The sequence below is a fragment of the Anomaloglossus baeobatrachus genome, chromosome 6 (assembly GCF_048569485.1).
Source record: "Anomaloglossus baeobatrachus isolate aAnoBae1 chromosome 6, aAnoBae1.hap1, whole genome shotgun sequence".
Lineage (NCBI taxonomy): Eukaryota > Metazoa > Chordata > Amphibia > Anura > Aromobatidae > Anomaloglossus > Anomaloglossus baeobatrachus.
In genome coordinates, this window is record NC_134358.1 from 105,057,000 (window position 1) to 105,078,128 (window position 21,129).

At 44.2% G+C, this 21,129-nt stretch overlaps 1 protein-coding gene across 1 annotated transcript in view; it reads right to left on the minus strand.

The window, feature by feature from the left end:
- The window catches only part of LOC142317132 (uncharacterized), a 566,806-nt gene that overhangs the window by 341,771 nt on the left and 203,906 nt on the right, over positions 1 to 21,129 (minus strand). Inside the window, exon 14 of the mRNA XM_075353156.1 lies at positions 16,656 to 16,809. Coding sequence (XP_075209271.1) covers positions 16,656 to 16,809 — 154 coding nt within the window. The remainder of the gene's footprint in view (positions 1 to 16,655; positions 16,810 to 21,129) is intronic.

The following is a 21,129-nucleotide window of genomic DNA, read 5'->3' on the forward strand; positions in this document are numbered from 1 at the left end:
GCAAATAACATACAAACTCCTTGCAGTTGGTGTCCTTGGTGGGAGAATGTGATTTCTTTCCTGATGAAGGAGAAATAGATCTCTGAAACACGTGGACGACTTAATAAATCATCATGTTCCTACATTACCATTTAGAATTTCTTCAGCAGCATGGCATTAACCCCTTTTATCCCTGAATTTAGATTGCTTTTGCAAGTGGGGCTGCGGCAGCCATTTTTACATGTGCAGTTCAGTGGTTGTGGCTTCTCACACCCCAACAAGGTGAACCTAAGGCTGGAAACACATCTATGCGAGTAAAATCTGTCCGACTGGGCTGAAAAAAACTCGGCTGATTTTAGTTCACGTTAGGTCCGAGTGTAACGCAAGTGCGATGCTTTTTTTTTTTTTTATTTAATGACTTGCCTAGCATGTGTAATGCATGTGTAATGCGTAGGGGATCTGTTTTTACTATGTCATCTGCCATTCAGCTCTGCTACATGGCCGCTGACAGCAGACACAGACATGTAGCAGAGCTGAATGGCAGACGACAGCAGACACAGACAGAGCCGCACGATCAGAATGAAGTCGGATGAACTTCACCCGACTTCAATGTCATGCCGCGGCTCTGTGTCGCATCCTGATTAGCGGTCACCCGTGATGGACTCACCGGTGACCGCTAATCCCCTGAGTGACTAAATTGAGCAGCGATAGAGAATTAGCAATATACAGGACTAGATCCACAGTAGTAATATGACAGAAGTAGCTGGACCAATAGCTTTGTGCCAATACCATAAGCCAAAAGAGTAATCAAACATAAAACATAGCTTTTAATATACCAAATGTAAAAATGAACTATAGTTCATAGCAAGAGTTAAAACCAAGGTTCGCGATCGTACCAGTAATGGGACGATTAGCCAGATCCTGAATATAGGGATATTAGGATCATAGATAAACGGACTGCCTCAGCTGGTTTTTTAATTTTTGTGGATAAATGCCAAAAAACACTATATTCAGCTGTATTAAATACACAAGGGGGTCATCAAAACCCTGGACAAACGAGCCTGTCTTAACGTGTATTATAGGCAGATTTTGTTACATTGAGGAATTATACTGAAAATATTCCTCTCAGATAAGGAATGGTCTTACCAAATCTCAAGATGACAGGCAGGCATTAATTGCAAGTTACCGGCTCCAAATACAGGGGGGCTGTTTCCCAGCACATCAAATCCCATTTGGCCAGATAACCTCAGTCAGGCAATTTCAGTGGTTCCCACTCCCAACGTTTCAAACTGGATCATCAGGGGAGTCCAAGTGGGATATCAGCTGTGGACGTCATTAAGTCTCGCTTTAAACTGACCCTCCACAGGTGCCCGATTCACTACAATGGCAATAAATACATATCAAAAGAATGCCCTGGGAACTGCCATATAGGCTACGTTTATCATGCCCCATGGTTACATTAACTCACCGCATCCAGGCGTATGTCAGACCTGATTCAAACTTGCCGCGCTTTGCATTTGGAGTACGCTCCAGATATAACACAGCGCATGCGCGGATTGGTTGGAATGATGACGCGCACCTCCCAGAATGCCTCCGGACCGGAAGTACGTATCATTCAAGGCGGCGTCGCTTGGAAAGCGTCATCCTCCTCACCCGATGACCTCATATCCGGGCGAGTGGAACGCAAACAACCCCATTGAAAGGGTGCATGTGTTGGCGCTGCCTAGCAACCTCGGTTCGCAGAGCCGAAGCTGTATTTCTGATTAGACGGCATTGGGCACGAGTCCACATAAAGAATGCCGGTGTATAATAGCAACATCACAGGTCAGGTTTATACTCATAATGTATTAAAATACAGAAAGTAGACCGCACTAGGCCGGTACAGCCCAGACAGTGTATACAGGAGAAAAAACTTAGATGAAGATTAAAAAACAGAGGGCTTTTTCAGATAGGCTCAGGCCCAATCCAAAACATTGTCGGGAACAGCACAGCAGGGTCAATTGATAACCCGATGAGACCCACAGAGAGAGGGCTAAGGCTGAACAGAGACGATCAGGGGACTTTTGAGGGTACTTGAATGTATATTATTAATTTATTATTTTTTGTATGTGATGTATAGTGGGGCAGGATCAACTATATGTGTTTTTCTTATAGTCTTCTAGGGAGGGTAAACTAAACTAAGGTGCACACTAATCACTGACCCTGGATGTAAATGCACCCTACCTAACATGTGGGGGTCGGCACCCTATTAAAACCCACGCCCGTGGTGCCCCCACTCGGGCGTCGACTCTCCCTCCTAAAGAGGCCCCTATTTCTAAGGTGCTCCTAGAAAAGGGGAAGAGGAGAGGGATTCATTTAGACCAGCTGGTACCATAGTACCCAGAGTGTATATCCAGAAGCATTCCTTCTGGAGGATGATCCTGTCCCAATTTCTCCTGTATACACTGTCTGGGCTGTACCGGCCTAGTGCGGTCTACTTTCTGTATTTTAATACATTATGAGTATAAACCTGACCTGTGATGTTGCTATTATACACCGGCATTCTTTATGTGGACTCGTGCCCAATGCCGTCTAATCAGAAATACAGCTTCGGCTCTGCGAACCGAGGTTGCTAGGCAGCGCCAACACATGCACCCTTTCAATGGGGTTGTTTGCGTTCCACTCGCCCGGATATGAGGTCATCGGGTGAGGAGGATGACGCTTTCCAAGCGACGCCGCCTTGAATGATACGTACTTCCGGTCCGGAGGCATTCTGGGAGGTGCGCGTCATCATTCCAACCAATCCGCGCATGCGCTGTGTTATATCTGGAGCGTACTCCAAATGCAAAGCGCGGCAAGTTTGAATCAGGTCTGACATACGCCTGGATGCGGTGAGTTAATGTAACCATGGGGCATGATAAACGTAGCCTATATGGCAGTTCCCAGGGCATTCTTTTGATATGTATTTATTGCCATTGTAGTGAATCGGGCACCTGTGGAGGGTCAGTTTAAAGCGAGACTTAATGACGTCCACAGCTGATATCCCACTTGGACTCCCCTGATGATCCAGTTTGAAACGTTGGGAGTGGGAACCACTGAAATTGCCTGACTGAGGTTATCTGGCCAAATGGGATTTGATGTGCTGGGAAACAGCCCCCCTGTATTTGGAGCCGGTAACTTGCAATTAATGCCTGCCTGTCATCTTGAGATTTAGTAAGACCATTCCTTATCTGAGAGGAATATTTTCAGTATAATTCCTCAATGTAACAAAATCTGCCTATAATACACGAATTGAGCAGCGCAATTAGCGCTGCTGTCACTCAGGTTACACCCGGCTAGCTGTATTCTCCCCCGTGACCGCAACTCACCTGTGACTTCATCGCTGTCACTCGGGTGACTTGCTGTCACTGTTGGAGGATCCAGCGGTGGCCGCGAGTAACCTGAGTGACATCATCAGCTGATCGCACTACTGACCTCAGTTGCTGTGTGGAGCTGACAGGAGCGGTGGTGTCTTCTGCAGCTCCTGTCACCTTTATATAGCAGAGCTGAGAGCGTCGTGGGACCTCGTGGATTACGTTGGACAAGGATGGGTTATAAAGTGGTGAACGAGGGTTTTTGTTTTATTTCATTATTTCAAGTAAAGGATTTTTTAACTGTTTGTGTGTTTATTAACTTTAATTTACAGGTTAATCATTGCGGGTGTCTCATAGACGCCTGCAATGATTAATCTAGGACTTATTGGCAGCTATGGGCTGCCATTAACTCCCTATTACCCCATTTGCCAACGCACCAGGGCAAATCGGGATGAGCCGGGTACTGTCCCAGAACAATCGCATCTAATGGATGCAGCAATTCTGGGCGGCTGCTGGCTGATATTGTTAGGCTGGGGTGCTCCCCATAACGTGGAGCTCCCCATCCTGAGAATACCAGCCTTCAGCCTTATGGCTTTATCTGGCTGGTATTAAAATTGGGGGGGGACCGCACGCCGTTTTTTTAATTTATTTATTTTTTTTTTTTTTAAATGCACAGCATAGACACGCCCACCGGCTGCTGTGATTGGTTGCAGTGAGACAGGTGTCACTCATTGTGGGGGCGTGTCTGACTGCAAACAATCATATGCGCCAGTGGGCGTGGAAAGCAGGGAATACGGGATTGAATAACGAGCGGCCAGCTTTTTCAAAAGAGGAGAAGCCGCCAGAGCAGTGTGAACACCGTGCAGCGCCGCGCCGGTGATCGGGGATCGGTGAGTATGAGAGAGGGGGGAAGAGGGATAGACCGACATGGACAGAGAGAGAGGGACAGAGATAGTGACCGACCGACCGACAGAGAGAGAATAGAGAGCGAGAGGGAGAGACCGACTGACAGAGAATAGAGATTGACAGACATTGTGACACATCACTCGTTTCCAGTGTTTTAGGAAACATGCGAGAAATGTATTTAGAAAATCGGATGTCACTAGGATGGTGTGAGTGCCGTCCCGTGACATCCGATTTTTTACACGCTCCCATAGACTTGCGTTGGAGAGACTCGCCGAGAAACTCACAAAAAAGCAGCATGCTGCGATTTTTTTCTCAGCCCGATTTGGACTCAGAAAAAAATCACAAATACGAGCTGAATCATTCACTAACATGTGTCCGATTCCAATGCGAGATTTTCTTGCATTGCTCTACTGTGAGAAACTCGCAAGTGAGAATCAACCCTTATTGCATTCATATCTCCTGGCTTACCAGGGTTAGACCCTATAGCGCTTCTTTTCTTCTAGTGTGACGTCATTTTAAAGCATATTCAATTTGATTCCAATTCTATTTAGAACCAAATCATATCTGATGTCTAGTGTTAGCAAGTCTGCCTGAAATAAATTTTGAGAGATTTGTTTATCCCTAATTGTATATATTACATAAACTCATTAGCTCTGATTCAGTAAGATTGGTGTTGTACACTCCAGCCTTAATGAAGGGATATTGAAGTGTAAGAGGAGCCTGATTAGTTAAGAAGCGTATGCCACTTAATGAATTAGGTGCATCCTACAAGTAGTGGGACTGGCATGAAGACTCCAAAAGTCACCAAAATCTCTGCACAATTTCACATTGCACTCTTTGTGACTTTTCAAAGTGTTTTATGCAAGAAAATTGTTGCAAACACTATGATGTATCGGCCCTTCTGTGTCTATAACTAAGAAGTAACAGAAGCAGCAGTTCAATTGCCATGTCATAAATATAACAAGATATCCCACTCCTAAACAATTACAAGGCAGCCTTTTAGGTCCCATGCGCACGCTGCAGTTTTTGATGTATTTTTGGTGCAGTTTGTGGTGACATTTTAGTCGCCAACAAATGCATGCTTTTCCTTCCCCAGCAAACTCTATGAGATTTCAGATTTGGTCTGTGCATGTTGCTTTTATTGTTGCCTGCAGTTTTGTGGTGAAAACAAAACTGCAGTATGTCATTTATTTTTGCATTTTTTCCTCTGTTTTTCACCCATCGGGGATGAAACAAACCCACCAAAAACAGAAAAAACGCACAAAATCGCATATGTTTTTTTGGCTACAAGGTTCTTTTTTTGGCCACAGGGTGCATTTTTGTGGTTACGACAAAACTGCAGTGTGTGGACATAGCCTAACATAACCACAAAAATGCACCCTGGCGCAAAAAAAAACAACTATCTTGTGGCCAAAAAAACCACATCACAAATGCATGCGATTTTGTGCATTTTTCATGTGTTTTTGGTGCATTTTTGAGCACTAATGGGTGAAAAAAATGGAAAAATGCAACAAGAATTAACATGCTGCATTTTTATTGTCAAAATTGCAGCCAATAAAAAGCAATGTGAGCACCGCAAATCTGATGTCTCATAGACTTTGCTGAAGAAGGAAAAGCATGCTGTTTGTGGTGACTAAAGCGGGCTTTACACGCTGCGCATCGCTAGCCGATGCTAGCGATGGCGAGCATGATAGCATCCGCCCCTATCGTTATGCCGATATTTGGTGATCGCTGCCGCAGCGAACATTATCACTACGGCAGAGTCGCACGCACTTACCTGGTCGTCGTCGTCGCTGTGACTGCCGAACAATCCCTCCCTCAAGGGGGAGGGACGTTCGGCATCATAGCGACGTCACCGTGACGTCACTAAGCGGCCGACCAATGAAAGCGGAGGGGCGGAGATGAGCGGGACGAACACCCCACCCACCTCCTTCTTTCCTCATTGTTGGCGTGTGGCAGGTAAGGAGAGGCTCCTCGTTCCTGCGACGTCACACGTAGCGATGCGTGCTGCCGCAGGGACGATGATCAACTTCGCCCACGCGACAGCAGCGATATTTGAGAATGGACCCCCATGTCAACTAGGAGCGATTTTGGACATTTTGCAACGACCCAAAATCGCTCCTAGGAGTCACACACAACGAGATGGATGTGTTCACAAAATCCGTGACCCCAACGAGATCGCTGTAGCGATCTCGTAGCGTGTAAAGCCCGAATAAGGCTATATGCACACGTTGCTTAATTTCATGTGTTTACGCTGCGTATTGCACTGCAGCGTAAATGCATGTATCCTGCGTCCCCAGCACAATCGAGTGCAGTGATTTGCATGCTGAAATTTTGATCCAAATTGCTGCGTCAAAAAAGTAACATGTCACTTCTTTCGTGCGCTTTGGATGCTGCTCCCACTCTGTCTATGGGAGAGGCAGCATCCCGAGCGTATGAAATCGGCATCTATTCTGCAGAGACACTGCATCCATTACGCAGTGTTTCTGCAGCGATTTGAAGCGCATGTGCTGCCAAATCGCTGCAGAATATTTGTCACGGCAGTACGCAACGTGCGCAAATAGCCTAAAACGTCACCACAAACTGCACCAAAAACGCATCCAAACCTGCAGTGTGCGCATGGGACCTTATCATGGCATAAGAATGTATTACGCACCATTTGTTCCTACCTTAGAGATCCTAGTGGACCATATACGCATGAAAATTATATACAAACTTAAACAAATAGCACATTTACGAGTATTTGCATCCAAATCTGCAAGTATTTTTGGATGAACTCAAACACACATATATTTACAAGGGGCAAAAAACGGCATGGATAGGAGGGGTTGCTTCGAGGAGTTAATGCTTCTCCCTCTGACGTAGGGAGCAGACATCACCACTCATGCTCCCTTGTAAGCCTTTAATGTTCTGAATGATTCCTTGTTACATCTTACTTAGTATCGATCTTACAGGCATCCTTACCTATCCTTTACCCAGTGTGGTCACTGAACAGTAGAAAGGTTCAATAGGAAGATCAGCTCCTCATCCACTTTTTCTCGAAAGCAATTTGTATTATGGATTTATTTTAATAGTGTACAGTGGCAGTTGCTGTTTTTACTATTAAAAAACGGTTTGATTATCTGACCTTGCTTACTTTATCTTTTTAGGTTCTGTGCACAGGCTCTAAAACGAATCAATAGATGGGAATTCCTACACAGCATTATGTTGAAATCAATCTCAATTCAGACTTATTTATACTTTCCTTGCATGGCTCAATCTCTTTCTCTCCTAATTGTTTCTGCATTTTTTTAATAAAGCATTTCTAGTTACGGAATAATGCATGCAGTTTTGCAACCTCAATCATTTCGGAATTTCTCGGCGTAATGGCAAAATTAACTTAAAAAGTTGTTCTCAATTTGTATTCCGAGGGAGTACAATCTGGGACTGGGTAATGACCTTTTTTTTTTTTTGTTCAATCACTATATAGCGCAATAAATATTCATCACCGCTGCTCTGAGTCTTCCTATTATTACTGCTCCTTGAGCCTCTGAATGCACAGTGTTAAAAATAGGATATAGGTTAACTGCCAAAATAAAAAGGGAATTCAAGCAATAAATAGAGAAATAAAAGATTTCATCGAAAAGAACAAATAAAAAGTAAAATAAAATTAACTTAATAATAAAAAAAAAAAACTTGTTTTATGCGTCCGACAATGTGTGCGGACGGAAAGCAAAAGATGAAATTCCACAATACCTTATTGTGTGCCATGATTGCACGGGTACAGATCGACCAGGGTCATTTATATTCAACTGCAAGTAGAATGCATTTCCACCAGAAAACATTTTTTATTTCCCTCCCTTGTATTCATGAGCCATCACACGAAGCAATAGTCAATGGAATATGGGCAAATTATTCAATACTAATAATGGGGAAAAAAAATCACTTACCAAATTATAAAATGTGCAGATCTGACTTTTCTAACCCTCGAACATTAGAAAGGTGCAAGACACGGCTCGTCATGCAGTACCCATACCCATGCACGGGTAATGTAGCATTATATGGTGGCCATTCATATGAATGACCATCCATTTAATGCATGGGTACAGCATATTTTACGAAAGAAGCTCTCCACTTTGGACCTGAATGAGTCAAATACATCCTACAAGGGCATAAGAGCAATCTGATATCTTGAGAAAGTGCCTTTAAAGTGGTGTGCGAATAAACTAAAACTTCTATTAGGAGAAATGCCAATAACAACCAACAGTTGGCCGCTGATATATCTCGTGTATCATCGGGTAATCACCCAATAGCATGTTCACAGATGCAGTCCATCTGCTGAACTGCTCCTGAATTAAAATCCTGCCTCAGTTCCAAATACATATATGTGTGCATGTGTTTGTATACTTATTGTATTTGTATATGCATATTATATATATATATATATATATATATATATATATAAAATTGCCTTATTCTGTCTGTCTGTCATGCTCCAAAATTGTGTCCTTACGGTGACACAAAGCTGATTGGCCGCTGGGCTCGCCATGGCCCCGCCCCCCCACACGGATTGGCCTCTCGCCCCGGCTCTCTGCAGGCCCCGCCCCCCTCACGCAATGCACGCTCGCTCTGGCTCAACTGACACGGAGCTCCGACTCCCAGGTGAGTACACACACACACATCAGATCACACTCACTCTCACACACACCTCACACATCACATCCACACACTCACAACATCCTGGGATATCGCTGGGATCTTGACGGAGGCCGTGAACGCTGGTAAACATTATACACATCGGGTAACTAAGGTCCCTTGGTTACCCGATGTGTATCATAGTTACCAGTCTACACCGGCTCCGTCAGGATCCCAGCAGCGCCAGACATAACCTTGCGATGCTGGGATCTTGACGGAGGCCGTGAACGCTGGTAACCATTATACACATCGGGTAACTAAGGTACCTTAGTTACCCGATGTGTATCATAGTTACCAGTGTACACCGGCTCCCGGTACACATGTGCAGGGAGCCGGCATTATACTCCTCTCCCCCCAGGACTACTCCTCCTATTACAGTCCTCCTATTAAACTCCTCTCTGAGTATAATAGGAGAACTATTATAGCATGGGGGATGTAGCACGATGGGGGGTGCGCAGCATGGGGGATGTAGCACGATGGGGTGCGCAGCATGGGGGATGGAGCACGATGGGGAGTACGCAGCATGGGGGATGTAGCACGATGGGGAGTGCGCAGCATGGGGGATGTAGCACGATGGGGGGTGCGCAGCATGGGGGATGGAGCACGATGGGGGGTGCGCAGCATGGGGGATGTAGCACGATGGGGAGTGCGCAGCATGGGGGATGTAGCACGATGGGGAGTGAGCAGCATGGGGGATGTAGCACGATGGGGAGTGCGCAGCATGGGGGATGTAGCACGATGGGGAGTGCGCAGCATGGGGGATGTAGCACGATGGGGAGTGTGCAGCATGGGGGATGTAGCACGATGGGGAGTGCGCAGCATGGGGGATGGAGCACGATGGGGAGTGTGCAGCATGGGGGATGGAGCACGATGGGGGATGTAGCACGATGGGGGATGTAGCACGATGGGGGGTGCGCAGCATGGGGGATGTAGCACGATGGGGAGTGCGCAGCATGGCGGATGGAGCACGATGGCGGGTGCGCAGCATGGGGGATGTAGCACGATGGGGAGTGCGCAGCATGGGGGATGGAGCACGATGGGGGATGTAGCACGATGGGGGATGTAGCACGATGGGGGGTGCGCAGCATGGGGGATGTAGCACGATGGGGAGTGCGCAGCATGGGGGATGTAGCACGATGGGGAGTGCACAGCATGGGGGATGTAGCACGATGGGGAGTGCGCAGCATGGGGGATGTAGCACGATGGGGAGTGCGCAGCATGGCGAATGGAGCACGATGGCGGGTGCGCAGCATGGGGGATGTAGCACGATGGGGAGTGCGCAGCATGGGGGATGTAGCACGATGGGGGATGTAGCACGATGAGGGATGTAGCACGATGGGGGGTGCACAGCATGGGGGATGTAGCACGATGGGGAGTGCGCAGCATGGGGGATGTAGCACGATGGGGAGTGCGCAGCATGGGGGATGTAGCACAATGGGGGGTGCGCAGCATGGGGGATGTAGCACGATGGGGGGTGCGCAGCATGGGGGATGGAGCACGATGGGGAGTGCGCAGCATGGAGGATGGAGCACGATGGGGAGTGCGCAGCATGGAGGATGGAGCACGATAGGGAATGCACAGCATAGGGGATGGGGCATGATGGGGGGTGTGCAGCATAGGGGATGGAGCACGATGGGAGGTGCACACCTCCCCCCAACACACACACACACACACACACACACACAGGGAACCACAAACACCGCCATACACAGACACCCACACACACACAGACAACGCTGCACACACACAACACCCAACACACAAACACCGCGGCATACATAAATATACGCACATACCGCACAACACACACATTGCACAAAACATACCTCCCCCCAAAACACACCACACCCACACAAACCGCGCAACACACACACAACGCAACAGACACACAGCGCTCCACAAACAACGCAACACACATACAACACCCCTCTCACCCCCCGCCACACCCAGACAACACCCAGAACATGTACAGCGCCCTACACAAACACTTGGTAACTACACACAACAACATCTATATATATATATATATATATCTATAACAAAAATCATACATGAACTACACAATACGTAAATTCTAGAATACCCGATGCGTAGAATCGGGCCACCTTCTAGTATATATATATATATATATATATATATATATATATATATAGTTATGGCAGAATGTGTTGACACCCAATAAAATTGTTGGCACCCTGAACTATGGAATTCTCTGCCACATGATGTCGCAATGCTTAATTCCTACTAAAATTCAAGAGAGGGCTGGATGCTTTTCTTGAAAAATGTAATACAGTGGAACCTTGCTTAACGAGTAACCCAGTTAGCGAGTATTTCGCTTAACGAGCAAAGCTTACTGTAAATTTGTAGCTCAGTTTATGAGCAAGCTTTGCCGTACGAGCAAAATACTCACCGCACACACTTCCGGTTCCGTACATCCACCGTGCTCTAACCCGCTTTTGCAGTCCGCACAAACACACACAAACACACACGCACGCACACACACATATTATGCTCACCTTACCTTCCGTTCCCTCACCAGCCCCATGGTTCCTGTAGTTCACTCCCTCGTCGCAATGGTTACCCGATACACATCCTATACCGGCGAACTGCAAGTTCCAGGAGACCGGCAATGGAACGGAAGGTAAGGTGAGCATAATATGTGCATGTTTGTGTTTGTTTGTGCATGTTTATGCGTGTTTGTGCGTGTGTGGAATGGCACAATAGGGGACAAGGGTGGGATATTTAACAAGTTGTGGAACGAATTGTCTGCATTGCAATGATTTCCTATGGGAAATCTTGCTTTGCTGAATGAGTAACTTGGTTAACAAGCACCTTCTCAGAACGGATTGTTCTCGTTAACCTAACCAAGGTTCCACTGTATTACCAGTTATGTGCACTAGATTTTGTGGTTGGGCGTTGATCCAGGGAATTAATTCAATTGCCGTATGTTTAGCTGAGAAGGAATTTTCCCCCTGATATGGAGCTTAGTGTCTGCCCAATGGAGTTTTTCCCTTCCTCTGGATCAACATGCTGGCTATAGGTTGAACTCATGCGGAATAAATAATTGCAATCAATCGCTACCTATAACTATCAACAATTTTCTTACACCTCTCAACTGAAATTTTAGAGCACTCTTCTTTTGCAAACTGCTCCAGGTTTCTCATAATTGGCGCCTTCTACCAAAGGAAATTTTTAAGATCTCTCCAAAGGTGTTCAATAAGATTTAGATCCGGACTCATTGTTGGCCACTTCACAACTCTCCAGCATTTTGTTTCCATCCATTTCTTAATGTTTTTGAAGTACGTTTGCAGTCATTGTTCTGCAGGAACACCATGACCTAGGACGCAAACCCAGCTTTCTGACACTGGGCACTAAATTGCAACCAAAAATCATTTGACAATCTTCAGATTTCATGATGCCTTTCACACAGTCAAGGCACCCTGTACCAGAGGCTGCAAAACACCCTCAAAACATCTTTGACCCTCCGCCATATTTGTCCATATTTATCTGTGGTAATTGTGTTCTTTTCCTTGTAGGTGTCATTCATTTTCAGTAAACAGTGGAATGATGCGCTTAACCAAAAAGCTGTATTATTATCTCATCTGTCCAAGAGACACTTTCTCAGAGGATTCTGGCTTACACATGTACATTTTGGTAAACAACAGACTAGCTTTTTTATGTGTCTGTGTCAGCAGTGGGGTCCTCCTGGGTCCCCTGCCATTTCATTCAAATATTGAAGGATAGTTTGTGCTGAAACTGATGCACCTTGAGCCTGCAGGACAGCTTGAATTTCTTTGAAACTTGGTTGGGGTGGCTTATCCACCATCCAGACTACCATGAGTGGCAACCTTTCATCAATTTTTCTCTACTGTCCACGTTCAGGAAGATTAGCTACAGTTCTATGGGTTGTACACTTCTCGGTTATGTTGCATACCATGGACAAAGGAACATCAAGATCTCTGGAGATGAACTTGTAATTTTGAGAATGTTGATGTTTTTCAAAAATTTTAGTTCAAGTCCTCAGACAATACTCTTCTTTTTCTGTTCTCTATGCTTAGTGTGGCACACAAAAACACAAAATGCAAATATTAAGTCAAGTTGTCCCCCTTTTATCTAGTTCCAGGTAACCTGTTACTTGCCACAGGCGAGTCTGAACGAGCATCATATGCTGGAAACAAAGTTCTTTACCCACAATTTTGGAAAGGCAACAACAATTTTGCCCATCCCATTATTGGGGGGTGTGTGTGTGTGTGTGTCTGTATTGTTCCAATACACACAAAGGAAATAAAGATGTGTATAACAAAATGTGTAACTGCCATAATTTTCTGGAGAAATATTTCATTTTCTGGGACACTTTCAAGGGTGCCAAAACTTTCGCCAATGACTGTAGACATACACACATAATATATATTTGTGTACACACACAGATACATAAGTATAGTTGCAAATATACATATATATGTACAAACACATGTAAACAAATATGGACAGAAATATCACACCTACAGGAACTTTAATGACATCGTATTCATCGTTTTTGCCACCTGATCTGAGAGCAGCATGCTGTGGGAGCAGAGACCTTAATTTCAGCTATGTATCCCATCTAGGCTGATTGCTGACGTTTTGTTAAAAATACAGTTTTATCTGCTGTAGATCTAGTGGTTCTCTGAATGCGGAGCTCTGTATAACCTCACCCACACCACTGATTGGCTGCTTTCTGTGTACATTGTGCATAGGCAGAAAGCTGCCAATCAGCAATTGGACGGGGTTAGACAGAGCTCATGGAGGATTAAATGGCAGCAGGTTTACTAGTCCTTTAGTTCAAATCTCCTGCTGATAAAATTGTGATTTTATTAAAACTATAGCCAGCTGCCCAGTAAATGACACACCGTTAGAATAAAGGCCGTTTTATACGCAGCGACATCGCTAAAGCGATGTTGTTGGGGGTCACGGAATCCGTGACGCACATCCGCCCGCTTTAGCGATGTCGTTTCGTGTGACACTTACGTGAGATCGAAAAAGGTCGCAAAATCGTTCAAAAGCGTGAATCGTTGACATGCTTCCTATTCCCAATTATCGTTGCTGCTGCGGGTACGATGTAGTTCGTCGTTCCTGCGGCAGCACACATCGCTATGTGTTAGTTGTGACACCGCAGGAACGAGGAACCTCACCTTACCTGCGGCCGCCGGGAATGAGGAAGGAAGGAGGTGGGCGGGATGTTACGTCCCGCTCATCTCCGCCCCTCCGCTTCTATTGGACGGCCGCTTAGTGACGTCGCTGTGAAGCCGAACGCACCGCCCCCTTAGAAAGGAGGCGGTGCGCCGGTCACGGCGACGTCGCTAGGCAGGTAAGTAGTGTGACGGGTCCGAGCGATTTTGTGCGCCACGGGCAGCGATTTGCCTGTGACACACAAACGATGGGGGCGGGTGCGCATGCTAGCGATATCGGTAACGATATCGCAGCGTGTAAAGCGGCCTTAAGGGTCTTTGTCCCTACACTATGCTCCTCTCAGATTAGGTGGCAAAACCCTAGTGACAAATTTCCTTTAATACAGAGTTGTCGCCCACTTTCAGGTATAAAAGCTTCTATTCTACTCGGAATGTTATCTGCAAGATTTTGGAGCTGTCTGTCAAAATTTTTGTCCATTGATCCAAAAGGTCATTTGTGAGGTCAGACAGTGATATTGGAGGAGAGGCCAGGCTCACAATCTCCAATCTAGTTAATCTCAAAGGTATTGGATGGGTTTGAGATAAGGGCTATATGTGTCCAGTCAAGTTCTTTCCCACTAAACTCCACAAACAGGTCTGTAAGTATGTTATGTTGTGCATTGGGGCCCAATTATCTTGGAACTGAAAAGAACCTTCACCAAATTGTTCCCACAAAGTTGGAAGCTACAACTGTCCAAAATGTCTTGGTATGCTGACGTAATTAATATTTCCCTTTACTAGAACTACAAGCCTAAGCCAACCCTGTATCATTATTTTTCCTTCATCAATCCTTAAGGTACCTTTACACATAGCGAGATCGCTAGCAAGATCACTGCTGAGTAACAGATTCTGTGACGCAACAACGACCTCGCCAGCAATCTCGCTACGTTTGACACATAGCTGCGACCAGGCCCCTACTGTGAGATCGCTGGTCGTGGTGGAAGGGCCTGGACCATTTTTTGATCGTCGAGGTCCTGCTGGGCACGATGCATCGGTGTGTTTGACGCCTTAACAAAGACCTCATTGACGACTCAGAGCTCAGAAACATACAGCCATGTAGGCGTGCAACGACCACCGAGATCGTTATACAGGTCGATGTATTGTTGCTGCATTGTAGGGAAGATCTGACTGTTTGAACTCTCACCAGCGACCACGTAGCGACTTACCAGCGATCCTTATCAGGTGGTATCGTTGTCGGGATCGCTGGAAAGTTGTTAAATGTGACGGGGGCTTTATGGTTGGCACAATACAGCTAGGCAGGTGATATTCTCATGGCAAATAATTTCACCTAGAGTCTATCAGATGCCAAATAGAGAACAATGGTTTGTGACTCCACAGAACAGGTTTGAGTAATGCTACTGACAGGTGATGGTGCAATATTTAGAAGGGAAGAAATTTGACAAACTGACTTGCTGTAATGGTAAAGACAAAACAATCACTGATCTCGGGGAGACCAGCCAGAGAAAACACTGCTGGCAGCCAACAAAGACGCTCAACACAGTGAAATCCTAGGTGCATTGCCCCCTGGGAAGTATGCAAATCAAAAAACGTTTGTGGAGCCTCTGTTAGGAGTCTCGACACAGAAAATAGCCAGATATCCCTCCGGGAAGGACCTAACCAAGGAGTGGCTTTTTTTAGGAGACCACCATAACCACCATAATAATTCGACCTTTTAGTCAATATCAAACTCTTTGACGAGTTTAAAGATATGACAAGGGAAATACCAAGGCCAGGTATCCATCCATAGACAGCTGTTTCGGGGTGTTGCCCCTCATCTGTGTGGAGTAGGATTCTGGCTATGTAGGAGCAATGCCTAGTAGACCAGCAAGACAAAACAATCACAGATCTCGGGCAGCCAAAAAAGGCGCTCAACACAGTGAAATCCTAGGTGCATTGACCACTGGGAAGTATGCAAATCAAAAAAGGTCCGTGGAGCCTCTGTTAGGAATCTCGACACAGAAAATAGCCAGATATCCCTCCGGGAAGGTTTCTGTGTTGAGACTCCTAACAGAGGCTCCACGGACCTTTTTTGATTTGCTGCAATGGTGGCATCCTATTACAGGACCACGATAAAATTCAATAAGCTCTTTAAAACGAGCCGCTCTTTCACATATGTTAGTAAAAGCAGACTATGAACATCGGCCAGAAGAATTGACATATTGCACTGAAAATGTTTGCCAGGTGCTAGTGATTTCTAAAATCTCATCATCTTCACTGGTACTGTATAAGACGGTGGAGTTTCTGCATGCAAATCAACAGCAGATCTGCTTACAGATCAATAGGCAAGGATAATTAAAATCTTCTGAATTGCATTCCAAACAGGCATTCCTTGGGTGTGTTCACATGATGCATTTGTCGTATTTTTTTCTTACTACAATTTTCAAAAAAAATGCGGTAAATTATGTGTGTATTTTACATCATGTTCGGAAAATTGCATAAAAAAAATACAAGGGGAATGTATTACGTGAAAATGCCAAGACTATGAAAGTTATTCAGATCGTAAAAAGTTTGGTACAAACTGATATCATCCATAATTTCCACATTACATTTAAGTTACCTGCTGCTGTAAATTTCGGGCATTCTCTCGGACAGAGGCATTGTCGATCTCATACTTGTGGTTGGTCTGTCGAAGCTGAAGACTTTCTTGAACAGTCATCTGATGCTGTGACTTTAATGTTGTTAATTCAGCTTTCACATTTTCAAGCATTTCTCTGCAGTAACAAAGGGAAAAGACAAATATGGGGATTTAATATATAGCATAAAACTAAATGGTGCTGTGCAATATTGATTAAAGTCATGTTTTGATGTCATGTAACACTGGTGCATGTGTGTCGTGTGAAGAGAACATCATTTGTATTCTCATTCCTTATTTATTTATATTCCAGAAAAGCCAAAGACTGTAAACATCTTGAGAAGATTTCCTAATAATTCCATCACACATCAGCAATACATAATAGACCCGAGCTCACAAACAGGTCATGAATATATATTGTCTATACATGCAATTCTGAATGGCACAAAAGGACTAATGTTTTTCAAAAGAGAATGTTGCCGGAAGGAGAGAGAGATTACTTTATATACACTATAAATCACTTTTGCAATCTATTCTTTAGAAGGAAGCATGTTACTATGGAACGGGTAAGACACCAGAATATCCAATGAATGGGTCATCGAAAATAAATTTTGTCCTTCAAATTATTAAAAAATGTGGTGCTTTTTCTGCTGTGTTTTTTGGGGTTTTTTTTAACAACAAATGAAACATAGATATGAACTGATAACTTTATGGTTACGTTCACATGGGTGGAATATGCTGCGGCTTTTCTATCTTCAATATATTGCACTACCAGAGCAGTGGATTTCATGGAATCTGTTCCACACTATGTGGAAAATGTCTGTATATATCTGAGTCTTGTAGTTTCTCTGCACCAGTGTACATTAGTAGGCATAAATCAGGCCTAAAATATCGAAGTTCCCATTAATGATATAGAAACAGTCCAATCAGTGGGCCCCATAGGCGTATATCCACAAAGACACGTTCTATGAGCCAATCTCTCTAGCCCTGTCCATTCATATAAACAATATTGGCAGCATGACAATACATTTCCAATATAATGGCTGCTGCTGGGAAAATGTCTGGAAACTTCTGACTTCGGGTGTATATCGATCGGCCAACAATCAATTAAAGTGCTGCATTATCATGTCACATAAACATGGTGGCAGCCATTGAACAGCAGAATAAAATGCTCATTCATTGGATGATGATTAGACAGGATATGCCGACATAAAATTCAAATTCCCATCGCATCCTTTAAAATAGGAGATAGACTCGTGATAACATGGCAATGTATAGGGGGCGAAGGATCATACTGTTGATCGCTCTCCTCACATCAGTACTTGTTGGCATGTGTATAAAGGCCAGCAAATCACAGTTGATTGAATATATATAGTATATTTGCATATACTTAGTGCTTAATAAAGGGAATCTGTCAGAAGGTTTTAGCTATCTGGACCTGACATCACCTCCCTACTAACCAGAATCCCACAATGTCTGTCTGCTATTTCATCCTTTTTCTCTGCTCGATTCCTAAAACTGAACATGGACAAAACAGAATTCATTGTCTTTCCTCCTCCTCACTCAACTCCCCCACCTGACATATCCATCAATGTCAATGGCTGCTCACTTTCCCCAGTGCCAAGCGCTCGCTGCCTGGGAATAATCCTAGACTCTGGTCTCGCTTTCAAGCCACACATCCAAGCCCTTTTCACCTCCTGCCGCCTCCAACTCAAAAATATTTCCCGGATCCGTACATTCCTTTCACAAGAACCTGCAAAAACCCTAATACATGCCCTTATTATCTCCTGTCTGGATTACTGCAACCTCCTGCTCTGTGGCCTCCCTTCTAACAGTCTCGCACCCCTACAATCTATTCTAAACTATGCTGCCCGGCTAATCCACCTGCCCCCTGGCTACTCCCCGACCTCTCCTCTCTGCCAATCCCTTCACTGGCTTCCCATTGCCCAACGACTCCAGTTCAAAACACTAACCATGACATACAACGCCATCCACAACCTGTCTCCTCCCTACATCTGTGACCTAGTCTCCCGGTACTTACCTACACGTAACCTCCGATCCTCACAAGATCTCCTTCTCTACTCCCCTCTCATCTCCTCTTCCAACCATCGCATCCAAGATTTCGCCCGTGCCTCCCCCATACTCTGGAATGCTCTGCCACAACACATTAGACTCTCGCCTACCTTGCCAAGCTTCAAAAGGAACCTGAAGACCCATCTCTTCTGACAAGGCTACAACCTGCCGTAACCCTCAGTCTGATACAACGCCGCACAATCAGCTCTACCCTAACCTACTGTGTCCTCATCTATCCCTTGTAGACTGTGAGCCCTCGCGGGCAGGGACCTCTCTCCTCCTGTACCTGTCTGTGCCTGGTATTGTTTATGATTATTGTACTTGTCCCTATTATGTATAACCCTTTCACATGTAAAGCGCCATGGAATTGATGGCGCTATAATAATAAATAATAATAATAATAATAATAATAATAGCTATGTAATCTAAAGACAGCATGCTGTTGGGGTTAACACACAGATTTCAGCTATGCCTTTCTTAGCAAGGTCTGTGCTTTTACCGACAATGTTTGTTTTAGCTTCAGGATATTATCATTGCCAGATTGGGTCAGCTAGAGAGGTCATCTTGTCCAGCACGCTCCCTGCTGTGATTAGCAGCTCACTGTCTATAGATATTGTTCATAGAGAGCCTGGTGTGAGAGGGAGATGCTTATTTAACTCTGCTAAATCTAAAAACTATGATTGTGTCAGAATTGCTACAGCCAATAATCTAAGTGATACATCATTGGAATCAGGGTCTGTTTGCCTAGATCATGCTGCTCTCAGAGGAGATAGCAAAAAAGAGCTAACAAATTACATTTAACGAGCCAAAAGCTTTCCATCTGAATGCTAGGTGATAGCTGATCAAAGGGGTTTAGAGAAGCTGGACTGGCCATGATTAGCCAATTGTCCCCACAGGCTGCCCCTTCATCTGACAAGTGAAGAGAGCACCTATTTGTCCTCAGCCTCCCTCCATGGCATGTGTTGTCAGAGAATATGCCACAAAGTATACAGGGCATTTTTTTATATTGTTGCGAATGGCAGACATATACCATTGTGTGGCTGTATAGCAGCATGCATAGGAAGTATTCACAAGTATTCACAAGTATTCACAAGTATTCACACGGAGTGTGAACAGAGGTGTCTATAGGCCTCAGGTGAAAACCACCACGTTGTGGCCTAGTTCTCCTAGCTACCAGAATCTCACTTTCATTTTCTAAACTGTACTGACAAGATGACCATAGACCCGGACTGGTTACTATGGACATTGGGGCCTATCTATGCAGACTCAGGTTTCACACATGAGGCTCCGGATCCTCTCATAGTTACTCCCTAATACAAGACAACAGAAGAAAACAGATTAAAGCGGCTGCTGTTTTAATTGAATCAATACACAAAGCATCCAGATGAAAAATAATATTATAAGTTTGTCACTATAACCCCCCCTGCAACAATTGAGATTCTTTGTATTTTATCTTCATTTTCAAACTTACCATATCAATTGGATTTTATCCATAGCTTTACTGATTTCAAGTGCATCCTGAGCACATAAAGCGGCTCTGGACATAAAGTGCCCATAAAAATAGTCGGATTATATAAGGCTACTTCAAGAAAACTTAATCCTGTTAAACGCAAGCTCAAAGGCAAGATTGCCTTATTATAAAATTTAACGTCACGGAAAATATCAACTAAAAGAGGTTAACAGCAATAAATAAGGAAATGAAAATAAGTATATATATATATATATATATATATATATATATATATATATATATATATATATATATATTCATTAGGTATTAAAATGAGCAATATGATATGATAAGAGATAGACAGATAGAAGGATATGAAATAGATTTAATAGATAGATAGATAGATAGATAGATAGGTAGGGGATAGATTAGTAGATAAATAGATACACATGGGATGGATAGATAGATAGATAGATAGATATGGGATGGATGGATAGATATATAAATATAAGATAGATATGACAGAAAGAGAGATATGGGATAGACAGATAAATGTGGGATGGATGGATAGATAGATAGATAAATATGAGCTAGATATGAGAAAGAGAGAGAGAGATATGGGATAGACAGATAGATAGATAAATGTGGGATGGATAAACAGATAGGATAAATACATATGGAATGGATAAAGAGAGAAAGAGAGAGATATGGGATGAATAGACAGATAAATGTGAGATGGATAGAGAAATAGATAGATATGAGATAGATACCTACATACCAGATGATGATAATGTAAATGTGACACCTGCACAGGAGTTTTACCTTTAAGTAGCCATGAGATTAGGCAGAAAAATCCCATTTTCATAATGTCTCGGTTCAGAGTTTAAAAGTCTAAATTATTTTGCAATGGAGCCTTGCAAATATAACTATGAAAAG